The sequence below is a fragment of the Chiloscyllium punctatum genome, chromosome 27 (assembly GCF_047496795.1).
Source record: "Chiloscyllium punctatum isolate Juve2018m chromosome 27, sChiPun1.3, whole genome shotgun sequence".
NCBI lineage: Eukaryota > Metazoa > Chordata > Chondrichthyes > Orectolobiformes > Hemiscylliidae > Chiloscyllium > Chiloscyllium punctatum.
Window position 1 is genome coordinate 24,293,688 of NC_092765.1, and position 26,462 is coordinate 24,320,149.

The window sequence follows — 26,462 nt, forward strand, 5'->3', positions numbered from 1 at the left end:
GTTTGTCTCTCCAGGGTTAGAATTAAATGTTCTTTCACAGAAGAATCACACTGCTTTCATAAAAACTATGCATGTATTTCATCGACCAGTAAATTCTGAATATACAACCTGCCACAGACAAGTATAATGTTTTAAGAAATGTAACTTTGATTTGATTCCAGCCACAGATGACAGCCTTTTAACTGACAACAAGAAAATTTTTAATAGTATGGTGCTAAAATTCATACCAGTAGCAAAAATTGCTGATAACGTTGGTCTAGAACTAATAAAAACATATGTCCAAATCCACTTCAAATGAGCTGGCATTGATTTTATATTGTATGTGATCATCAACACAACGTAAAGCTGTTTAATAACTAGGAGGCCACTTCAAGTGAGGCTGAACTCAAATATTTAAGCAGAGAATGTAAACTGGCTAAATTATACCTGACCTAGAAGTCTAGAGTGCTTCCATTGAAAATTTGAACAAATGCTCCAATTTGTAATATTTAATTTTCTGCTTCATTTTTCTCTCGATAAATAATTTCTAATCAAGCTCTTCATAAACATTATTACTAATTTCTGGATTTGAACCCAGACTTCCTAGCTCAGAGATAAGGGCACTAGCACTGCACCACAGGAACCCTTCCAGCATAAGAGACAAGATATTTTCTAATTACCCTGTTCAGAGATATTATTACACAGCTCTGGAGCAGGCGGGAGAGAGACCAATAATATATTTGCTGAAGCCGAATTGCTTTAAGAGCTACCATGGAGTCATTATTCTTCACTTAAGAAGCCAACCAATGAACATCTGCATTTTGTTCAGCCTTGAAAGACTTCACAGATAAGTGATCACCCTGTGCCATTATATACATCGAAACATACACACATATATTCATACACATACGTTCATGTTAACACATACCATAAGTATCATTTATTTGCATTCAAGAACCTATTTCTACTTTAGTCCATTCCTAATCGGGTTCATTGCTCCTATTCGATCCTAAATGAAGTCTACTAAACTGAGCTGGAGTTAGCTGGAAAACTCATTACTGTGCAAGGTTCAATGACCCACCGTGCGCTACACATACTTGCTTGATAAAGCAGTAATAATCCATTATAAATGATATTTTTAACATAGCTATTGTCTTATGAAATACACGCTCTAGGAGCTTTATTTTAATTAGATGCATGTTGAGGCTGATTGCTGATATCTTGATGATGAATATAGAATTAATTACAGATAGCACGACGTTTGATAGGTAGGAACAGATTTGTTAGTGTGGTATGCTGCTGAGACATGGGGCTAGATTTTACCCTTGGTGAATATAGAGTTTTTCAGACATTAAATGCAACTACAGCATCTTCCACTTTCTATCTACTCTTAAATATGCATAAGGATAAATATAACGTTCTGCAAAGTAAAATGCACTCATTGATTACAAAGAAAAGCACAGGAGCATCAAATAAATATCTGGACAAATTAATTATAGACTGTCTAAACACATGCAAATGGATACAGGAAAAACTAAGTTGCAATAAAAGCTACACATTTTTACTTACATTTTATGCTTTTTTAAAAAAAGAAAATAAGATTAAATTACCACTGCTTAAAACCCTGTTGCACAAACTGTTGAAAATCAAATCTATTACCTCCCCTTCTGACATTTTCTATTGTCTGCAATCGTAACACTCATCTTAGCTTGAAATTTTGCAAGTGCACAGTTATATTGTCCAATCTTAACATTTTTTTAAATGCAAGTTATTGGATTCATAAGTAAATTCTGTTGACATGTATATTCTTGATTTCTACTAAATGCAACCTGCTGGAATGGGCAAATTCAGGCAATCACACAGAAGGCTTAAAGTCCAACTCCTGGCAGAGACTCCCGCCTTAAGTGTGCATTGGAAAGAAGCCAATGAGGGGAAGTGAACTACGAGCACTAGGAAGTCAATTAGGCTCGTTAATGATTACTAATCCCCGAGATTTAATGATCACTCAGGAATCAAATGAAAATTTCACAGGTCTCCCATGTGTATAGAATCCTGTCCACCAAACCCTCATGGGTATACCAGCTTCATAATAGAAGCCCTCAGTGCCTGATTGAGGGAATCAGGAAGGGTACCAGCTAGAAACCACCCTTTTGCTCTTACTTCAAACCCATCTTCTCCCTCCCCCTTAAGCAATCCCCTCCCTACACCTGCATTTTTTTCTCATTTCCCTTTTATTAAAGATCCAGTGAGGATTCTTGCTGAATGTCTCTGAATTACCAGCAGTGTCATATTGTTTTTCATGATTATGAACAGAAATGGAACAAAAAACTATTTTGAAAAAAATAAATGATTGTTGAAGGATTACTACACATTTTAAAACCAGATTACCTAACAACAGCTAATGATGACAAAGACCTTCTGCTTGGTAACAACTATGCATTGGCTCCTGGGTAGTAAACAGCTGAGGGTGTGAATGCTTTTGCAACAACCATTGGATCTCTGCAGTAAAAAGCATCTGAAGCCTGAAGATAGCTTGTTTATTTCCCACTTTCCAGCTGCTGTCAGCTCTGAGTTTTAATCAATAAATCAAAACTCTTTGTAAGTGTGAACCAATCACCCTGCGACTCCTGCAATCAAGTGGAAGCATCTGGAAAAGGAAGATTGAGAAGTGGCTTTCTGATCAGTAAAAGGATCATCTCAATAAGTCATGTGGACGGAGATCAGTGAACTGCCTGCCCAACCTTCCTGCCACCCATAATACATGTGTTTTTGTGTCTGAGCCAGTGCAGTGGGTGTGGATGTGTGCAGAGGGAGTTTATAAATTGGTTAGAGTTTTAATTAGTAGGCTTATTTGATGATGCTCATAACTGTTTACCTGTAACTCGTGTTTATTAATTTGTAATAAGTAGCAATGCTGGTTATGTATAGAAACCTGGCACGTGTTTTCTGTCAATCTGTGGCTGCAGATAAGGCAAATTAGGGGAACTTTGTGTGTTTTGCAAAGCCTTTAACTTTTGTGAAGACTCTGGGAGTAAGAGAGCTTGACTTCCAGCGTGCAACCCTAATGCTATGCAATAACAGCAGCCAACATTCCTGGTGGTGCTGCTGATACTTGAGATCTGCTGGTTTTCTGAACATTTGGCAACTCTATAGGCAGCATTTCCACCCTAACAGGAACTGAATCCGATGGGAATTATAAGTCTGTCTGGGCAAGCACTTAATTGCCTAATATCTGCATCAGGTCTCCCACAAAGAAGTGATATGACATGCGACACCCCCATTACCAACAACAAATTCCACCCATAGTATTTGTCAGTGAAATGGCATGAAACAAAGAAAAAATAGAACATTTTGATTTTGTGAAACACATATAGGCCACGGGTAAAGGATAAAAACATTGTGAATTGTTTTAACCCAAAATGCTTGACCAGTCTATTGTGAGCATTTTCTAACTATGAAAGAAACAATGACTACAGTATTATCCGCAGATAAATGAGATGAGAATAGAGAGTGGGAAACAGTTCAGGATGTTTTCCAATGCCAGTGCTGAATCTGAAAGAGCTGCAAGAATGAAAAAACACAAAGTTTGACGTCAGAGATTTTTGTAATAGAGGAAGTGGCTGAACATTTGGAACACAAGGAGGAAGGTAGAGGCATGCAAATGGGAAACAAATCATAAAGGAATCCTACAAATTTCTTGTCTTCTTTTGCAATTGAAGGTAGCTGAGTTAAGGAAATATTTATCACTAATCTATGCACAATATGACAAAGTACGTTGTTCATTTTAATCTTTGTTAAAGAACCTCTCACATTGTTATTGGTTTGTTATATTCACAGTCCTATAACAATGCTTTCAATGTATTGCCTTATTTTCATATTACATATTGAATGATCCCAGCTTATGTCAGGACCTCCCTAAAATAATGCCCATAGTCCAGACTTCAGACTGCTACACTAAGAGTAAAAATAATCACAGGATCCCTCGAGTGTGGAAGCAGCTCATTCGGCCAAGCAAATTCAAGCTGACCATCTGATGATCATTCCACCCAGACCCACCCGATCCCTGTAACCCTGCATTTCCCTAGCCTGCACATTCCTGAACACTGTGGGCAATTCAGCATAACCATCTAACCTGCATGTCTTTGGATTGTCGGGGCAAACCAGAGCACCTGGTGTAAACCCAAGCAGACATGGGGGAAAATGTGCAAATTCCACACAGACAGTCACCCAAGGGTAGAATTGACCTGAGTGCCTGGCACTGTGAGGCAGCAATGCAATCCACAGAGCTACTGCCCCATCTACAATCTTCTGACACTGGATAATGGATAAATCCAATCCACTGTCACTTAAGGAGAACTTGGGAGGATGCAGACTTTGCTGAGACAGCTGTAGTTAGCACTTAGTTAAGAGGAATAACTTTTTGAAATATCTGCAGGGACCCCTCGAGGTTCAGAGAAAAACAAAGATGAAAAGGACCCAAAGGATAGAGATGGACTTGCATTTCCTAAGAAACGACGAAAACTACAAGAATTTGAAACTATGGCCATTATTATATTCTCCAGACTAATTTGGCTAATTCAGAATAAACTCTGATTAGGTCTCATCTATGTTGGTAGTCATTAGTGATACATTTACAAACTCATAGAACCTTGGGGTTTTAGACAAAATAAAATTAATAGGTTCCATGATCAGCCTGAAAATTGAATGCAACGTACATTTAATAACGTTTGAAAAGCTTCCATTTGTCCTCCGGACTCAAGGAATCCCTGACATTGTTTGATACCAGTCTGACAAAAAGACTTCATGCCTCTCTCAAATCCTATGCAACTTAACAGCTCTGGCTCTTTCTATTTGTAAGCCCACATCAAACAGCCATGAATAAAGTTGTTGCTGTCAACATGGGATATAGAATAGAGAAGGCAAGTGCTCAGAAAACATCAGAAAAATAGAAATGACATTTCTATTGAATTGTTTTTGTTCCCATTACTGTTTTGACCTTGTCCTCCTTCAGAATTGAATTGGAAGTTCTTCCTGACGAAGTGAATGACACTCCAACAAGCACAATTCTGACAGTTCCATCTCTGAAAACTTACTGTTGACTTGCATTTATATAAATTTAAGCAGGATGCACATTAGTGTCATAGCACTGTGAATGTTAACCCTATGTTAATTAAGAAAGATTTTATAGTATGCGGTTTTATTTCATTTTCCTGTAAGGTCAAGTAAGGCTGGACTTCTATAACCAGATTGTCATGATGTATCAGCTTGCGTAGATAACAGAAATCTATGAAATAGCTTTTTAAATAGTGGCACATTAAATAGCAGTGTTGAATGGAGAGAATATTTTTCAAAATTATTTTCAGAGATGCGTTGAAAAAGATGGGTTAATGTGTCAAAACAGACACATCAACATTTGTGTCTTGATAATTATGTAAATACATCTGTATGATTGATTGCATCCATAGTCGAAATGATTAAGATGATTAGTTAGGGAAATGATTGTGTTTTGTGGCAGAATTGTTTTAGCAATTAACCGACTAACAGCTGTATTTTAGTATCCATCTGTCTTGTGATAAAATTGTCTAATAAAGAACCAGTCTGTACTGGCCATATCTTTTAAAAATGCTATATGAAAAATGAAAGAACGGCAGATGATGGAAATCAGAAACAAAAACAGCAATTGCTGGAAAAGCTCAGCAGGTCCAGCAACACCTGTGGAGAGAAATCAGAGTTAACATTTCAGGTCCAGTAACCCTTCTTCAGAACTGATGGTAGCTATGAAAATGTTGTTTTTATGCAGAGGATCGGATGAGAGGAAGGGGTAAGGAGTAAATGATAAACAGAAATAGAGTGCAAAGTGAGAGAAGAACAGAACTTGGGAGTCCATTGGGAATTCTATAGCCTTCTGGATTCAATATCAAGTTCAACAATTTTAGGGCCTAAGAAAATTTCTCTCATGTCCCTACCCAACTCTTACACACCAGGCCTTCTTATCACATGGTCTGCTATTACACACAACCCATTGTTAGCCACTAATTGTCCCCATTAGCAGCTATTCATTCTCTTAGACTGACCGCTTTCCACTGCTTTGTCTATCCAACCGTCCTTCTCTCTCTTTAGAGAAAAAAAACTGCAGATGCTGGAATCCAAGGTAGACAAGCAGGAGGCTGGACGAGCACAGCAAGCCTTGAACTGTTTTAAGTCTGATATTGATTTCTCTTAGAATAATATATTTAAAATGAATAAAAGCACAGTAATTTAAAATGAGCTGAAATTAAAAGAAATAGCAGATGGAATTTAGATGATTTACATGCTTCATTTTCAATGATTCCTGGCTTAACTATTGCTAGGATATTTCAAAATGATTTCCCATGATCATTTTGGAATGAAGCAGTTAGTCATTGAAATGCAACCTGCATTGAGACCCAAAGAATGAATTACAAGATAGTGTGAAATTTACAGTCTAAATTGTGGAATTAATATACATGCAATGTTTATATCCACCCGAGGGGACTGAAAATAAAATCCAGATTTCTTCAGGACTAATACAGTTACAACATAAATTTAATTTGCACCATTATAAGATGTTCCAATAATAGTAAAATCAATTTTCGACTTTCATCATCCTATTATTAATACCTGGGACATTTCATGGTACTTTTTAAAGAAGGAAATAACATTGATCTAAGATGAACACAAGTTGTCCCAGTTCAAAAAAACACCAATAAACAAGACTTAAATTAATATGTCATCACAATGATTGAATCCATTAACCCAAATCAGTGTCTCCCTGTTTGACTTAGACCTTTCTAGAAATTTCACATACTGGGATGCAAGTTGTCTGCAGATTATCCAGCTTGGAATTAAACAATTAAGATAGACATGGGAATACACAAAGGGAAAGTAGTTCAGTCTTTGGGGCATAGGGTGGAGAGAGGGAGAGGGAGAGGGAGAGGGAGAGAAAGAGAGAAAAATGGATTTGTAACTGCAGAGCAAGAAGACTTGTTTTCCTACTCTGTTTTTCTCTCAGCCTCTCCAAAGCAATAATGCCAGGTGAAAAAGCAGATAAGGGAAACATCCGTTCACTGCCAACTCAAGGATACCAATAAATCACCCTGCTGCTCAAGATATAAGACAACAATTAAATAACTATGGTCTCAGATTAAAATCTAACACCTCAAGGTCCCTGAAGATGTTTCAAACTGACTCCCTTTATAGATCATAGAGTTTTACAGCATGGAAACAGACCTTTTGGTCCAACTTGTCCATGCTGAGCAAATACCCTAAATTAATCTAGTCCCATTTGCGAGTATTTGGCCCATATCCCTCGAAACCATTCCTATTCATGTACCATCCAGATGGCTTTTAAACGTAATTGTACCAAGTTTTGAGAAGCTTTGGAGCTCAGGTTGAGGTTCTGGATGTAGGTTTGCTCGCTGAGCTGGAAGGTTCATTTTCAGATGTTTTGTCACCATATTAGGTAACGTCTTCAGTGAGCCTCCAGACAAAGCACTGCTAATGATTCCTGCTTTCTATTTTTGTGTTGGGTTTCTTTGGGTTGGTGATGTCATTTCATGTGGTGATGTTATTTCCTATGGTGATGTAATTTCCTGTTCTTTTTCTCAGGGGGTGGTAAATGGGGTCCGAGTCAATGTGTTGGTTGATAGAGTTCCAGTTGGAATGCCACACTTCTAGGAATTCTCATGTGTGTCTCTGTTTGGATTGTCCTAGGATGGATGTGTTATCCCAGTCAAAGTGGTGTCCTTCCATATCTGTATTTAAGGATACTGGTTGATGTTCATGTATCCTGATGCCTAATCTTCTGCCTGTTTGTCCAATGTAGTGTTTGTTACAGTGCTTGCATGATATTTTGTAAATAACATTAGTTTTGCTTGTTGTCTGTATAGGGTCTTTCAAGTTCATTAGTTGCTGTTTTAGTGTGTTGGTGGGTTTGTGGGCCACCATGATGCCAAGGGGTCTGAGTAGTCTGGCAGTCACTCCCGAGATGTCTTTGATGTAGGGGAGAGTGGCTAGGGTTTCTGGACGTGTTTTGTCTGCTTGTTTGAGTTTGTTGCTGAGAAATCGGCGGACTGTGTTCATTGGGTACCCATTCTTCTTTTTGAATACACGGTATAGGTGATTTTCCTCTGCTCTGTGTATTCCTCTGTGCTGCAGTGTGTGTAATTGCACCAGCCTCCACCACATACTCTGGCAGCTCAGTCCATACATGCACCATCCTTTGTGCGAAAATGTTGCCCCCTAGGTCCCTTTAAAAATTTCCCCTCTCACCTTAAACCTATGCCCTCTAACTTTGGACTCCCCCACCCTGGGAACAAGACCTTGGCTATCCACCCTATCCATGCCCCTCATGATTTTATAAACCTCTATAAGGTCACCCATCAGCCTCCAATGCTCCAGGGAAAATAGCCCCAGATAATCAACCTCTCCCTATAGCTCAAACCCTCCAACCCCAGCAATATGCTTCTAAGTCTTTCCTGAATTCTTCCAAGTTTCACAACATATGTTTCCTATATCAGGGAGCCTGGAATTCTTAATTTTTTGTGTTTTAGACTCTCACCTCTTTTTAAACTTCATACTTGTATTTGTGTGTAGTTGAACTTGCATTTTATTAATTTTCTTGTGACAAGCGAATAATAAAACTCCTCTTCACTCAAGAAAACCTGGTAATTGTCACTTTAGTTTTGATTAGTATCATGTTTTAATTGAAGCATGGCACACCTGCATGCATACAAGGATTAAAAATCTTTGTTATAGTCAGACCAGGAATTCCAAAAGGTGGGGTGGGGATCAATTCATCTCTCCTTAACTTGTTCATGACAAAGGAGGCAGATGTCAATGCAGACCTGAAAACATTGGTCTTTCTACACTTGAATAAATCCTGTCGTCATCAAGCAGTTCATTATGTTATTTCACCTCATTTTAAACTCTTACATTTGACATTGGCCAAATTTTAACAGAAGTAATATTCAGGTTTAGAGTTCACTGTTACTAAAGGTAAATCAGTCAGGAACATGCGGTGATCACACACTGTTAAACCATGACATCAGCAGGTTAACATCCATTTGCAGCTTTTCATAAGCCTAATAGAAATGGTATCGTTACAGATAAATCCCGTAGAAAGTCCATAGGCAAATACAAGTGAAATAATTCGGGAGTATCATATGTGATGACCCTGGTGCTTTGGGGATAAAACAAAATTATGTGCCTGAGTGCATTTCAAGATGAATTGTTTGGGAATGGATTAAATAAATGGGGTTGGAAGTTCAGAGCTAGAGGGCAGAGGTTTAGGATGCGAGGGGAAAATTTTAAAAGGGACCGAAGGTGCATGTATAAAATGAACTGCCAGAGTATGTGGTGAGGCTGGTACAATTGCAACATTTAAAAGGCAGCTGGATGGGTATATGAATAGGAAATGTTCAGAATGATATGGACCAAGTGCTGGCAAATGGGATGAGATTAGTTAGGATACTTGGTCAGCATGCATGAGTTGGACCGAAAGGTCTGTTTCCGTGCTGTACATATCCTTGACTCTAAGTGATTTAGACTGCTACCGAGCTGAAGAACAAAATAAATAGACAGCTAATTGGATATTGAATTGCAGTTAATCTCAAAACCCAAAAAACACAAATATTTGAGTACAGAATAGAACTTGCTGTTGTGGGGGGATCTGAGGAGTTACTTTTTATTAGGTGCTGTATGCCTAATATAGTTAAAGGACAGAAAGCAGATGACCCCTTGACATTCAATGGCATTTCTATCACTGGGTCCTCCCATTATCAACAATCTGGGGATTACCACTGGCCAGAAACTAAACTAAAGGAGCCATATAAATACAGTGGCTACAAGAACTGGTCAGAGACCAGGAATCCTGCAATGAGTAACTCATCTCCTGACTCTCCAAAAGACAGTCCACCATGTGCAAGGCACAAATGCCCATAGTGTTAGTTGCATTAGTCAGGGGAAAATGCAGGGTAGGGTAATGGATATGAGTGGGTTACTCCTCAGAGGATTCGGTGTGGACCTGTTGGGCCAAAGGGCCTGTTTCCATACTCCCCACTTGCCTGGAGGGGTGCAGCGCCAACAGCATTCAAGAAGTTTGACACCCTATAAGACAAAGCAGCCTACTTGATTGGCACAACATCCACAAACATTCACTCCGTTCACCAGTAGCAACAGTGGGTAACAGCCACAAGATGCTCTGCAGAAATTCACTCAGGTTCCTTAGACAGCACCTTCCAAACCTGCAACCACCACCATCTAAAATGACAATGGCATCAGATACATAAAAATACCACCATTGCAAGTTCCTCTCCAAGTCACTCAGCATCCTGACTTGGAAATATATTGCTGTTCCTTCACTGTCACTAAGTCATATTCCTGGAACTTCCTCCCTAACTGCACTGTATGTGTATCTCCACCAAATATACCACACCGGACTGATTGGACTTGATGTGCAGAATTGACCATAGTAAAATCCTGAACTGCAAGGCAATGGAATCCGAGTCAGACCGAACATCTGGACTGCAATCAGGTGAGTGCTTGACTGACTTTGGCAATGCCCCCTGACTAACCATTAATGCTATTCTCTCCAAGACTTTCCGACTTGCCCATTTGGTTGAAGCACATGCAGGGTGTTTGATGTGCATCCTGCTGACACACACTGTATGTGTGACACAGACAGAGCACAATGCCATTAAGCAACAATATCCACTCCTTTGACTGTTCAGTGATGGTAGCAATGACAGGCTGCCCAACCTCCCCTCTGCACTAAAGGGCAATGCAATCCAGAGATGTCAACAAGCCTGTAAGTTCTTAGTGAAGCTCAATCTGCTAAACAGTAATGCATGCCAGAGATCCTGTGAGCCTCAAAGTAAGCTCAAAATGATTAAGCTGTATGAAAGCAAGCTAAGAACAATAAAATGCATCCTACTCAAGTGCATGAGATAGGTGTGCACCACTATTGTCCTGCAAGAACATTGATAGTTCCATGAGCTCGAAAGGGCACTAGTGAAGGGCTGAAGTATATATTATGAGTTTAGTCAGAGGTCAACTGTGAAGATGTGGTGAAATGAATGTTTTGCTGGTGTTGACTTCCCTAGAAGAAGGGAGGAGGCAGATGCTGTTCATGGTGTATGTGATGAGATGTTGGTAAGTAGAGCTTAAAATGGAGGCCCAGAGAAGCACACGGCAATTTGTATCACTAGATCACTAGCGATAAACTAGTGATAGTTACAAACTGTGTCATTTTCCAGTCAGGAATTGATGACGTCTAGTTTCCTCAAAGTGAATGGGAGAACCACGAGCTGCATATAAATGAGGAAGATTAGCTACTAATAAGATGCAAATGCATGGAAATAAATGAGATTGTGAGCTTGCTGTGAAAACCTTAAGGGGAAAATTGGAGTTCTTTTGTTTTCCGCATCGAGAATCAGATTTTTTTCATTCTCGCTGTACTTTCTCACATTTCTCTGTTGCCCATGTTGCTTGAGGCATGGGAAAATTTTGCCCTGTGTGGTATTAGGATTTAAGCGAGTAAAGGTTCAATAGGAGATTGGCAGGAAGCTAGCATATGGATAATAGTCACAGGCAGACAGAAAGTGCAAGGTGCTGGATGTTTCGAGCTGAAGTTAAGCCTCTTGATTGGAATGCAGTAAATTTATAAAGAGGGGCTGTTATCAAATGATAATCAGCATAGTGGTGCCTCTGAAGAGCTAGGAATGTTATGTTTTCTTGTTTGGTTGAGATAGTTTATGGCTAAGACATAACTACCTTGTTAAGAGAGACTAGATAACAAAAGCAAATTAGTCAGGAGGCCATAAAATATTTGCAATCTGGTTCTATTTATATGCAGTCCGTTTGATTCTAGAAGACGATTTTGGCTGGAAGTCAGTGACTGGTTAATGTATTTGACAGTTTCAGAACCAACAGTAAATGTCTTAAAACAGGTGATTGCAAATGTCTGAGAGATGCTACAGTTGCTTAGTCACCGCACACAGCTAAGTACAAAAGAGCGGTTCTGTAGTTCCTCAAGATATATTTGAAAAACAATTTGAAAAGCAATGCACCATGTGTGACAGTTTCAACATCAGCATCCAGAAGAGGTAGTAGAGACATCAGTGTCCATCTATTTTTATGGACATGAAAGGTATCAGTTTTCACTAAATTGAAAAAAAACAGGCAGGGCTGTAATCTTGTTAGAGTTCTGAGATTTACTTTGCTGAAGACAATTAATCACTATCTTTACTTGCCTTGAAAGCCAAAGTCTTCACATCATGTGACATAGAAGCAAGTGAAAAAATTTTTTTTATTGTACCATAAAGAAAATCTAGCTTAAAACAGGACATCTGGCTATCCTATGAAGCATGCACTGTTGTATAAGTTCTGAAAGGGTTAATGTCAGCTCCACCCAACTTGGTGCTGATATAGAGATTTGGGTGAAGAATTGAGGAATCTAGTTTGACATGTCAGTGGGGGTTAGATGTGTCACCTCTCGCTCTATATAATCTTAATAACTAAATCTAATAAACCAAAGTAACTTGTAGCTCTTGATACCATACAATAAATTACATCTTGTTGTTACGACATCTTGTCAAGATTCACTAGTCATTTTGCTTTACCACTATTAACTGTTATGAAATGGAGACAGACAAACAGCTGAACCAAACCAACTTTTCAATCTCCACATTAATAACACGTTAAAACTAAAATCTTCAAAGACTCTCAAAATTGATTCCAATCATTCTGAACATGACTTTTGAAGAACCAATCCTAGGTTTTGCAAATAATTAATTCCAATCACTGGTTTGTATCTTAAACAAAAGACTTAGCAATTTATTAACAGCACAATAACTTCAGTAGAGCAAAAATTAATTTAATTGGTTTATGTTATAAATCTAAAGACCTTTATTTTCAGCCCCGTTCACACAAAAGACAGACAAACAAACAAAAGAGTTAGGTAATAAATGAAAGAAGATAACAAAACTGACCAGATTACTTCAATGGTTTTCATAAAGTGTTGTTCCACAGGCAAAGATTTTGGTTTTCTAGTTGACTTTCTGAAAGATGTTGATCATTGCCACCTTCACAGTTCATTCAGATAAAGACAGGAATACTTAGTTTTCAGTTCTTTGAACTTCCATGAGCTGCTCAAGGGAGATTGGCTGTTGATTTGAAAGCCCCTGCCCAGACACTTTTCTTTTTCACAGAAAGAGCAGTCCAAAATTCAATTGAGACTCGGATCACTCCCTGACATACTAACCATCTCCTCCACAACATCCCAGTTACCATTAAACATCTGTCATCTGTGTGAGCATAAGGTCTTTTCCAGACTTGCTGGAACCAATTTTCAGGTACTAACTTCTTTAACAGCCAACCTAGGTTATCTATTAAAATATAATGCCGTTCACCAATGACAAAGCATTTGCAGAACCTTTGATCAGGGAACGCCCTGCAATTACCTCCCAGACCTGGCCTCGTGAATAAACAAAAAGCTTGTTTTGTCTGTTTTTCTTTTAACACAAGCCATTGCCTACAGTCTAAAGTCACATTTTGCTCACAGTTCCCCATTCACAAGTCCAATCCAAAACTGATAAAATAATAAAATAAAAATAATGAAAAATCAGCAAAGGTTCTAACATAACCAACATAACCAACTCCTTGGACAGAGTATAGAAAGGAGGATTGGTGGAAGTACTCTACCCAAATAGTAGATTGTAGTGATTGGTTCTGCAAAGGCACAATGGCATAGACCTGTCTGCTGATTGGTAAAAGGATTTAATTAATTTACCAATAGAAAGTCCCTATACATTCAACATTTTAAAAAGTACATTTTTATACAATCTTGTTTGGTTTTCTGCCATTGGTAAGATGTTTTTTGTTTGGTGTTCTTGAATGAGTAACATTTCATGAAGGAGTATTGAAAGTTGTAAATAATTTAACAGTGCACGGTTGAATAGGAACTTTAGGTTGTGTTGCATTGGTGCCCTACAAATCTTTATAACATCTACATATTATTCAAAATAAAAAGTCTATTATGACTTAAGTTACCAGGGTCAAATAGAAATTGTCTGAAACTTTTTGATTTTCCTATCATGAAAATATCAGTTTGCTTTGGACCACAAGTACTTACTTGTAAATTACTGATCAGATAATAATCTATGAGTAATTTTGATACTGTCAGCAAGAAACCTAAACATATATCATTTTATACAGTTTTCCATTGATAAACGAGACGTGCTTAGGAAGTAAAATAAAAATTGCTTTCAAATAGGACACTGACTTAGCAATTTTACATTGAGTCAGATAGTGTGACAAATGGAAATGTCACACTATCACAGCTGAGGTGTTCCTCGAAGACCATGTTCAAAGGGAGTGTGTGATGTGTTTGTATTGCAGTATACCTGCGGTTGAAATGATTATTTCCCAAGACCTGCCATTCCTCAAATTGTCAAGAATTAAAAAAGAAACAAAACCCAATTTAAGTTAGATGAATGTATTGCAAATTAAAATTCTGGAGATCAGTGGGTGGGAAACCATTGCTTTTAAAATAGATTTCAAGTAGAACATGTGAAGAGATTTATTTTAATTTGATTCCTTTCTCCAATCGTAGACATACCAGCAGCTCCCGTCAATGTCACAGTTCGACAGCTGCAGGCCAACTCGGCAGTGGTATCATGGGAGGTTCCTGATGGAGATGCTGTTATTGGCTATGCTATTTCACAGCAGGTATTACTGTATTTGGTCATTTTTAATTCTAATTCTGCCCATTGCATTGCACTTGTTCCTCAATATCTAATCTAATCTAATCTGAATGGTGTGTTTCTGTGCTGTATGACTCTATAGCTGTTCTGTACTGGTCTTAAAACCATTTAAAAAAAAGAAAAAAAGGAAATAAAAGGGGTGGGACTGTGGCTCAGTGGTTAGCACTGCTGCCTCACAGCACCAGGGTCCTAAGTTCAATTCAAACCTCGAGGACTGTCTGTGTGGAGTATGCACATTCTCCTTGTGTCTGCGTGGGTTTCCTCCAGGTGCTCTGGTTTCCTCCTACAGTCCAAAGATTTGCAGGTCAGGTGAATTGGCCACATTAAATTGCCCATATGTTAGGTGCATTAGTCAGAGCAAAATGGGTCTGGGTGGGTTAGTCTTCGGAGGATCGGTGTGGACTGGTTGGGCCAAAGGGCCTGTTTCCACACTGTAGGGAATCTAATCTAATCTAATCAAATCAATGTCTTGGTTGCACTGTGAAAGGAACAAGAAATACTTTCATTTCACAAAAGAATTTTGTTTTGATTTAATAAAACCCAGACATAGTGCTCCATGGTAAGCTGAATCCTTAATGTTGAGAATGTTACAGCACAACATACATCACATTTTAGTAATATTTAATAAGAAACTAAAATTACAACCTAAGTAAAAAATGCAAGTGTATTGTAATTGAGGATCATCTGCAGTATGCAGGCCACTACATGTGTAAAGTGTCTAGTGTATTCAAAATTGCTATTTTAATATTGCTTCGATAAAGTTGCTATGACTTTTTATACATTGCAGTGTACAAGTTCTATTAATCAACTTATGGTTCCCAAACTCAAGACTAGGGGACCTCAGCAAAAATGATGGATGAACGTGGTAACCCCACAGATCTGCTTTGTTTAAGAATGATCACATTTTCAAAGTTATCAGGGATATCGTTCGTGGGCAAGCCTGGATGGAATGTAACTAATATTAATAAGATGAATTTAGTTGATTTTTTTCAAGCTTTTGAACAAAGCTTTTCTGTTCTGATCTTCCTTCTACAGTTTGACTTAGAAATGTTGTTATTGCTAATATTAGTTTCAAACTTAAGCTGCTGTTTGATATCAAAATGTGTTTTATAATTGCAAAGTCTATAAAACAGCAAGGTATTCCAGCTTCATGAGGATAGAAAAGATGTTGTGAAACTTAAAAGGGTTCAGAAAAGATTTAGAAGGGTTTTCCAGGGTTAGAGGGTTCGACCTTTGGGAGAGGTTGAATAGGCTGGGGCTATTTTTCCCTGGAGTGTCAGACATTGAGGGGTGACCTTATAGAGGTTTATAAAATCATGAAGGGCACAGATAGGGATACGGTCTTTTCCCCAAGCTGGGGAATCCAAAACTAGATGTTGTAGGTTTCGGGTGAAAGGGGAAAGATTAAAAGGGACCTAAGGGGCAACTTTTTTTACACAGAGGGTGGTGCATGTATGGAATGATCTGCCAGAGGAAGTGGTGGAGGCTAGTACAATAACAACATTTTATAAAGCATGTGGGTATATAAATAAGAAGAGTTTGGAGGGATATGGACCAAATACTGGCAAATGGGACTGGATTAATTTCAGATATCTGGACGGCATGGATGAGTTGGACTGAAAAGTTTGTTTCTCTGCTGTACATCTCTATGACTGGACAACTCACAACTGCCATATGGCTATTAAACACTGAGGCAAGCTCAACTATAGGCAAACTGCCAATGTCTATATTAGTATGTATGCCATTTGTGAGGTAAATTTACACCCTATTCAGAAAAATTAGTTTTCAATCTTGGGTTGACAATACGCTTTTTCTGTTACATTCAGGGGATGAATTTTACCAGAGCTTGAGCAAGCCAAAAGATGGTGCAGTATTATTATTGAGGGGAATAGAAAATTAGAATCCCCCTTGCTGCACATAGTACATTTCAAGTCAAATAATAAAGTGACGATTGCAATAACCAGAGAACATCCTATATTAATTTGTTCACCTATTTGAAAATGGATGGCATGGAGATAGAAAAAGCAATGAATGTAATAGAAAGATGCAGAAACTTGAAGAATTGAAATGTAAAATAACTGCCTGCCGGGAGGGTGTTTTAATAATATTTGATAGCATTCCAATAAGTGCTGTCAATGGAGTGATATACTTAATATGACACATACTTTCTCAATCGATTACAGCTTCTGCAATAATTGTGACATCTGTTATAATATCTTGAATACAGAATAAGGTGACTGTTGGAGGTTCATATAATTTCTGTAGAGAAGTTGAAATTTAAGTTATGCTCTGTGATAATACCAGACACTGACCATTCACATAAATAACTTTAATGTGCTTTCCCTGGAAAAGACTTTTAACTTTATCAAAAACAAAACAGAAATTGCTGGAGAAATTCAGCAGGTCTGGCAGCATCTGTGGAGAAAAAGTAGACTTAATGTTTCAGGTTCAGTGACCCTTCTTCAGAACTTCAGTGTCGCTGGATCTGAAACATTAACTCTGATTTCTCTCCACAGATACTGCCAGACCTGCTGGAGTTTTGCAGCAACTGCTGTTTTTGTTTTTGTTTCTGATTTCCAGGATCCATAGTTCTTTCGGTTTTTCCTTTAACTTTATATACAGTTCTGTTTGAGTAACTGTGCACACATTTATCCAAATGACTTATGCTCTTTTTTTTAATTACACAGTGAAAGTATAACTTGGCAAAATATTTCTTAACTCCAAAAGGCTTCAAGCTGTCTCTCCATTCACAAAAATACATATAAAGTACATAACATCACTGCAACAAAAAGCTTACTTTTTTTATCTGCACATTCTTCATGAATTTTAATTTCTCCTCTCTAGCTTCTCTTTATAATTTTAGATCATGATTCTCCCTTCATAGCATCACTAAATGTGACTCAGCAGTAATGTGACCATCTCCCTACTGTGGTGTTTATTCGCAATGGGAAACACCAAGAGAGAAGTATCAATAGTGCTGCAGGTAGGACTGCCATTGAAAGGTGGAAATGTATTTGAAAGGGCAGAGATACCCTGAAGAGAACACATCCACCTGCAGAATTCAAAATATGTCTGGATCGCTAGTGAGACTTCCATTTGACCCTATCATTTCAATATTCTAAGCCCAATCAACATCTGGACTTCTCCTTTCTTGATTTATAATAGTCACCCATGCCAATTCATGCCTGAGAAATGAAAATTATTCCCCACTAGAGATTGGGGCACTGAGAATGTCCTCATGGTGATGACCTCCAGATCAGTCCAAACAAATTGCCATCAAACACAGCCTATCTGACAGTACTCATCCTCCAGAATATTCAAACATTATGTAGATACTCACCATTATCTGGTCTCTTCCTCCTTCAAATGTAATCACAACATTAATAAAGATTAAAACTTAATCAGCGCTATATCCTGGGATTCTATTTTGTGATATGATAACATTAGTGTATCAGGCAAGCAGCTGCAAGATTTCTTCATTTTCTTGAATTGTGTGGGAGGGAAATCTAAATGAGTAAATAGGAATGTGGTGATAATTAATAGCTAATACTCTAACTGTATCTTTTTGAGGTTTTTTATGTATCAGCCTTAACAGGCATAATACAGTCAGGAAACCAATGCAAAGAAATCAATCTCAGTCAGTTGTGCTGCCAGCCCCTCTGGAGTGTGATGATAACAATGATATTCCATGAAACTGAAATTAAACACAATCAAAATTAGTGGAAGTCAAATATTTAATTGGTGTGTCATAAGTTTTTGACATTTAGAATATTCATGACTATCTGTTACAATGTAATCTTAGGAGTCTCATGCCCCCTGTGTGTAATGCTGAAAGGTTTTGCATGAGAATTTTAACAGCCTGAGTCATTTTGTTAAGAAAAAACAAGACCCGAAATTTAACCGGGCAAGGTAGGGCAAGGTGTTGGTGAAAGCTGTTGGTATAACTGAAGGGACAGCTGTAAGTTGCAGTCATTCTTTAAGATGAAATAAAGAACTAGCACTTTGGAGTAAGCTTCCTTAATAACAAGTTCTCATTTGGCATACAGCTGCTGATAGCTCTCTATCTATGTGAGAGTCATAAACTTAAATGCACCAGAATACTTTTGGCTATGTATGTTCTATTTATCAGTGAATATTATGAGATCTCAACCAGAGTTTAGTTTAAAAATATTTACAATGAGAAAGTTAAAACATTGTTCTTCTTTTCAGCCCATTGTTCCTGGTCTCCCCTCATCTTGCAAACTGATTTAATTCTGCAATCCCAATCTACCCGGAGAATTAACCTCATGGCTATAGTATTCACTAGTATTAAGGAAATGTATCTAAGTTCTCAACAAATTAATGCATTATCAATGGATTTTCTTATGCGTTCAATATGTAATTGTTTCATTTAAACTTAACAAGTGTACTTTCTATTTCTAGAAAAAGGATGTGAGAATGCTACGCCTTATTCAGGAAGTGAATACCACAACCCGTTCCTGTGTATTGTGGGACTTAGAGGAGAATACTGAGTATATTGTCCATGTGCAGTCAATTAGTCTGAGCGGTGTGAGCCCAGCTAGTGACCCTATCTCATTCTGGACCCCAAAGGAAGCCGAGAAATCAGCTTCGAAAGGTAATGCTAAATTGAAGTGCTTTAATAGAATGGCTTCTGAATAATAGAATGACTTTTTTCCTGGAGTGTCAGAGGCTGAGGGTGACCTTTATAGAGGTTTAGAAAATCATGACGGGCACAGATAGGATGAAAAGCCGAGATCTTTTCCCCAGGGTAGGGGAGTTCAAACCTAGTTGGCATAGGTTTAAGGTGAGAGGGGAAAGATTTAAAAGGGACCTAAGGGACAGTTTTTTCATGTAGAGGATAGTGCATGTATGGAATGAGCTGCCAGAGGATTTGGTGGAGGCTGCTGCAATTACAGCATTTAAAAGGCATCTGGATGGGTATATGAACAGGAAGGATTTAGAGGGATGTGGGCCAAATGATGTCCAGTGGGACTAGATTAATTTAGGACATCTGGATTAGTGGTGCTGGAAGAGCACAGCAGTTCAGGCAGCATCCAACGAGCAGCGAAATCAACGCCTCATCTTCCGCCTCGGAACACTTCAACCCCAGGGCATCAATGTGGACTTCAACAGCTTCCTCATTTCCCCTTCCCCCACCTCATCCTAGTTTCAAACTTTCAGCTCAGTTACTGCCTCCTTGACTTGTCCGACCTGCCTATCTTCTTTTCCACCTATCCACTCCACCCTCTCCTCCTTGACCTATCACCTTCATCTCCTCCCCCACTCACCCATTGTACTCTATGCTACTCTCTCCCCACCCCCACCCTCCTCTAGCTTATCTCTCCATGCTTCAGGCTCACTGCCTTTATTCCTGATGAAGGGCTTTTGCCCGAAACGTTGATTTCGCTGCTCGTTGGATGCTGCCTGAACTGCTGTGCTCTTCCAGCACCACTAATCCAGTATTTGATTTTCAGCATCTGCAGTCATTGTTTTTACCTAATTTAGGACATCTGCTCAGCATGGATGAGTTGGACTGAAGGGTCTGTTTCCAAGTTGTATAACACTCTGACTCCAGAATAGAATCTGGTTCCTGGCTGAATTCTGCACGTGAATATTGCAATTCTAAATAACCTATAAATATTTTTAATTTAATTCTGTATGTGGTATTAAATATTTTATGAATTCATTTTGATAATTAACTCCACATCACCATAAGTTTTTTTTAATTGCCCTTATTACTGAAGAATCATCAGCAAATAAAGAAATTTTCTCATCAAACACATCAAATGTGAGAATAGAGTTGTGAGGCTGAATCTTGTGATTTTTGGCTCAGTGTGAATTGTGTCAGGCTTCTAGGAGGAATTCTCACCATGTGGGCCAGTGAGATTTCATGCCAGACAGGTCTAATTAGCCTTTCCTCCATGGCATCCCCTACTTTCAATTCTCGCCCCATCTTACTAAATGTCATTTCCAGAACAACTCACTGCTCACCCAATTGTATCCCTTGTGCCCACATTATCTTTGAAAGGCTACCATTCAACCAGACAAGTGCATAGATCATAGAATCCTCACAGTGTGGAAGCAGGCTATTCAACCCATCAAGTCCACACCGACACGCTGAAGAGAATCCCACCCAGACCCATACCTGCACCCCAACCTTATCCCTGTCACCCTGCATTTCTCATGGCCTATCCAACTAGCCTGCACATCCTTAGACAATACGGGCAATTTAGCATGACCAATTCACCTAATCTGCACATCTTTGGACTGTGGGAGGAAACCCAGGCAGACATGGGAGAATGTGCAAACTCCACACAGACTATTGTCTGAGGGTGGAATCGAACCTGGGTCCCTGGTGCTGTGAGGCAGCAGTGCTAACCACTGAGCCACTGTTGCCCCTATGGTTGCCTCTCACAGGCAATGCTATACCACAGCAGCCACAAAGCCACACTGCTCATGACACACCCCTGTTGTAAACCCCATTCTCTCACCCTCATCACTGCACCAGGCCACACAGTTTACCTCTCCAACTCATTTAAAGACTCTCTCTAAGTCACTGCTACTCTGTCCTCAATGTCCACATTTTATCATTGTCCAGAAGGGGAACATCACACCATGCGTGCAACCAATCAGACCACTGCAAACATGAGCCTTTATTTACCAAACCAATCGAGGCTCCCCTTCATCCTCCATGGTGCAAACCAAATGTTGGGGCTGTAATGACAAAGGATGGGTCTGGAGTTCATGACAGTTTGCTGCACCCTGCTTTCATCCACAGGAACTGGGTGTCTCAGTCAGGTCTTATTTGACTTGCAGTGCAACTGAGCTCTGTCTTGCACAAGGAGAGCTTCCTCCTCCCCATTGTCCTCATCCTCCTCCTCCTCAGAACACTGCTCCCGTTCTCACAGTTCCTCAGTATCCAGCACATTGTCTCATTGCCTGCTTCAATTGTGCACCACACAGCCTGCCAGATTGATGTGACCCAGTCTATGCAGACTATACTGGAGGTCATGCTCCCAGTGGAACCCATATCTTTAGCAGCCCCCCGTGTTGGCTCCATCATGGCCCTGATTGTAGCAGGAGAAAGTGAGGACTGTAGATGCTGGAGATCAGAGCTGAAAAATGTGTTGCTGGAAAAGCGCAGCAGGTCAGGCAGCATCCAAGGAGCAGGAGAATCGACGTTTTGGGCATAAGCCCTTCTTCAGGAATTCCTGAAACGTCGATTCTCCTGCTCCTTGGATGCTGCCTGACCTGCTGCGCTTTTCCTGATTTGTAGCAGGGGCAGTATTGTACTGCACTCTGCGCCAGTCAGAGGGCTGCGCAATGTGTCATAAGGCAAGGTCACAATGGGTAACATTTTCTCTCAGTTATCATCTTTGTAAGGCACCTGGACCTTCAAATGCCCAGATTCACGAGAGTGCTTCAGGATGTCGGAGTCATGGCAACTACTCAGGCTGTGGGCGTACAATTCCAAGAAGTGGCAGTGAGGATCACAGATCACCTGAATGTTAATGAAATGTAGCACCTTCCTAACGATGAATTCCGCAGCATTGTGAAATGCCATGTGTGTAGTTAATTGCGCCCTGCTCCTAGAGAAAACCAGCTATTTCCAAATGTTACTGCCCCCAGGCTGCAACACTGACCATGTTATTGGGAAACAAAATGACCTAGTGTGGTCTTGCACAATGCCAGTCACTGTCCTGATGTATTTGCGGGAGCACAACTGAGACAGCCCACACAGAACCTCTATGTGACTTGGTCCTTCGAGTGATTGACAGGTGACCTGACTGGCTGTCACCTTCACAGTCATCAAGAGAGGATGGTCTCCCATGTCTGCAACCGTCAGGTCCTGCTCTAGCATCCAGCTCATCTCCATGATAGAATCAAAATCTCTGGAACTCCTGTGGACCTCGAGAGGGCCCTGGCTACAACTTATCCCTGAGCTGGATACGACATGGATTCTGTGGTGGCCTGCGGCTGTTCCTGAGCTTATCATCGGCTCTGGTCCTGCAGTCATTTTAACTTCTTCAGAAGGCACCCACTGTGACCAACATCCCACCAGCAGCTCAGCACATTATCAGTGGAAATGGCCTAAGTTGTAAACACAAGGAGTTAAAGGCAGCTTTTAGAAGGACCATCAGTGGCATGTACTGCAAGTAAGGTCTGTACACATTTCTGCATACAGTGAGACAGCCTGCACCATGATAATGACAGACATGTCTCTACCATTCAGCCTCAACATGTGCACCAACTTGGTGAAGGAGTCATGTCAGCTGAAAGATCAACACATTACCGCAAAAGGGAGTGTCTGCTGTGCTTTGACCCCATTCACATCTCAGACCCACATCAATTGTTCAATTTTTCATTGCACTCAGCACAGAACATGGTTAAACTTAAATGAGAGATACTGAAGCAATGTTCTCTCACAACACCCTTCGAACTTACATTAATCATGGTTCAATCTTGGCCAGCATTGGTCTCTTTTTAAGTCCTTGATACTAAGTTCTGCATCACTGAAATGACAACATTCAATTTGCAAGGACCCTGGCAATTTTCCTTTGACTAGCATTTGAACTTGAGGCACTTTCACTCTGCATGCATTGCAAATACACAATGAAATTATTGCATATTTAAGTGGCCTCTATTTGTCCCTTCAACACCCTTTGTTTAGCAGACATGACGCGACACTGACTCTGGCTAACCTGGGCATGTTCCAGACAACATCAAATGTCAGCAGAGAGCACAGCTGATTACCATCAGCAACAACACCCTCCCCCTGCCCACTTCCGTCCCATCCCCCACCCCCAATGAGTTCCGTGTCCCTTTTCCTTTGCACCATTCTGACAGCCTATTTCCACCCATCCATGTAGAGACACAACATTAAACTTCTGCCTCTCACTATCCTCCCTGCCCTCTGAGCCTGATAATACACTTTAATGATGTCCACCCTGTTCTTGTCTGCACCCCCTGTGGTGGCCACTGTGATAGCCACTGCCAATAAACCCACTTTCATAGCCTACCATGCCTTCCAATGCTACTCTGCATAACACCCAAGCATTCTGTAATTTAATATTCTTTTTCTAGTTTAACATTTAAATATTGAACTTCATCTATTATTGCCAAACCCAGCCCAGTGATGATTCTCAGGCACCATATACAGGGATGATGATCACTGTTTTACATATCTTGCTTTGGTGATTGTCTGTTGACACTTTACTCCAATAGCTTTGTGAATTATGGAATGATTACAGTACAGAAGGATGCCATTCAACTCATCGTGTCCATGCCAGTAACTCAGTTAGTCCCACTCATTTTAATTCCTTTCCCAATAGCCCTGAAAATTTTCTTTTTCCCTTCAGATTGAATCTTCATCTAGCACATTGTCAGTCAGGGCATTCCAGATCCTAATCAATTGCTGCATAAACATTTTATCTCATGTCACCTCTGAAGCTTTTGGCAATCACCTTTATATTGATGTTCTCTGGTGTCATCCAGTAATGGGAATAGTTTCTCCCTACCTACTCTCAATCCTGCTACATTAATGTAGAGCTGCACTAGTGATAGGGAAACTGTTCTGCAATGAATTTCCAATAAAGGAGTCTGATGATTTATTACTGGTCAAAAGAGGTGCACTGATGTTTCAGCAGCACACTTACTGTAACTGTTTTGCACATTTTCTTCTCTCTATATTTTCATATTCTTATCAATAAAGAATTTTACAGAACTTATTTTTTATCTAATTGGGTTGCACAGTATAATTGTGTATAATATAGCTGCCATGGCAAACTCTTGTAAAATAAATAATTGCTACCCAGGAGATACTGTAAAAAAAGTTAAGTTTCTTTTGACAGGAAAAGCTAAAAGCAAAATGGCCAAATTGAATTATTTTTGCTGTTGTTTAAATCTGCCCTGACATACTTTTCCAATGCAGTTACTCATGTAATGTAGGAACACAGCAACCAGTTTGTGCAAAGAAACTTCCACAATGTGGCCAGATAATCTGTTCTTGTAATGTTGATTAAGGGATAAGTATCAGCCAGGCTACTACGTATAACTCCCCTGCTTCAAAATAGTACTGTGGAATCTTTTATATAATCTGAGATAGCAGATGAGGCTTCACCATCTCATCCAGAAGACATACACCTTCAACAGTGCAGCACTCCGTCAGTACTGCACTGGAGCATCTCAGTTTGATTATTCTGCTCAGTTTTGATATAGGTAAATAACAAGTTTCTGACTCAAAGACAGAACAGCTACTGACAAAATCATAGTACACAGGCAGGATGCTGGAAGAACACAGCAAGCCAGGCAGCAGCCCTTTCTGCTCGTTCTTGTCAAGCACCTCCTTGTGTACCGCCCTAATTCTGAGTTTAGCTACACCGCCATGCTTGTCAACTTCTTTAGAAAGTACCAATAAAGTCATGGCTCACATACATTTTATAAACCTTGTGAGTATTCTATGTTTCTTCTGAATGATTAAACAAATACTGATATCAAACAAAATATATCCTGAGTATGGTAGACTATAGCTGAATGAATACAGTGATCAATCAAATGGTCACATTGTGATTCTGAATTGAACAGATTAAGCAGACTTCATTATCATTCAATACAGTGTAAAATGTTTTACTACTTTTTATAGATCTCCTTTGTTTCTTTACATCCATTTAAGTAATCATAATTTAATATATAGACTATGAAATCAGCAATAAGGTATATCTCATCCCTGCATAATTGCCTGCACTATTGTTTCTCAAATAGATTTAGTAATACTTTGTGAAATGCAAGACTTTCAGGTTTCATTAAAAAAGTAAACCCTTGATACAATGAGGCTCTTCATTTAAGAGTAATATTGATTAATGATGAAATAGTAATTGTTGTTAATACAGAGGCAATCTAAACAATGACTATACTCTAAATATGGATGATGTTTAATGCTCCTAATTGAACCCTTAAGCTCTGAAATAGTGCTGTGTACACTACTGCAAAACTACTTAACATTTTCATGAATTTTGACTTTGTATCTAATTAGTGACATCACTTATAAACAATTTAACAGAACATAAACAGGATTTCAGACTAAAGTATTAATTATACATGAAGTGATTTCCTACAGCATCCATTCAAACTATTTAAAAAGAATAAAGAATTTCTGCTATTCACATCTCAAACATCCGATGTGCATGTAACCAACACAGACAACCTCGTAGGTTCCAATTCAAATTCCACTCGCAACCTTATAGTCTTGACGATTGTGAACTGGTAGGAGTATTGTAGTCATAGTAAATCCAAACCGCAATTTATTTTAAAGAGTGAACACCATGCAAAAATTGTGTTACTGCTTTAACTTTAATAGATTATACAAATGGACAGTGATGTTTGTATGCAAACAGCTGCCAGATTAGGTGGTGGAGGGGGATACAGTTACAGTATTTAAAGGCATCTGGATGTGTATATGAAAGGGAAGGATTTAGAGGGATATGGGCCAAATGCTGACAAATGAGACTAGATTAATTTAGGATATCTGGTTGGTATGGACAAGTTGGACTGAAAAACCTGTTTCCATGCTGCACATCTCTATGTCACTAATAGCTGTTCTGATTCAACTTTTGTCAAATATTGTGCTATAGTGCTAAATTATAGAGACCAGGTTCAGTCCTTGTGCTATTATCCAGGAGCACAGAAACAGAAATAGACCATTTA

The 26,462-nt window shown here is 39.3% G+C and overlaps 1 protein-coding gene across 1 annotated transcript in view; it reads left to right on the forward strand.

Annotated features, from left to right (window-relative positions):
* fndc5a (fibronectin type III domain containing 5a) overlaps positions 1-26,462 on the forward strand; it is a 101,596-nt gene that overhangs the window by 39,120 nt on the left and 36,014 nt on the right. Inside the window, exons 3-4 of the mRNA XM_072548339.1 lie at positions 14,609-14,724; positions 19,182-19,374. Coding sequence (XP_072404440.1) covers positions 14,609-14,724; positions 19,182-19,374 — 309 coding nt within the window. The remainder of the gene's footprint in view (positions 1-14,608; positions 14,725-19,181; positions 19,375-26,462) is intronic.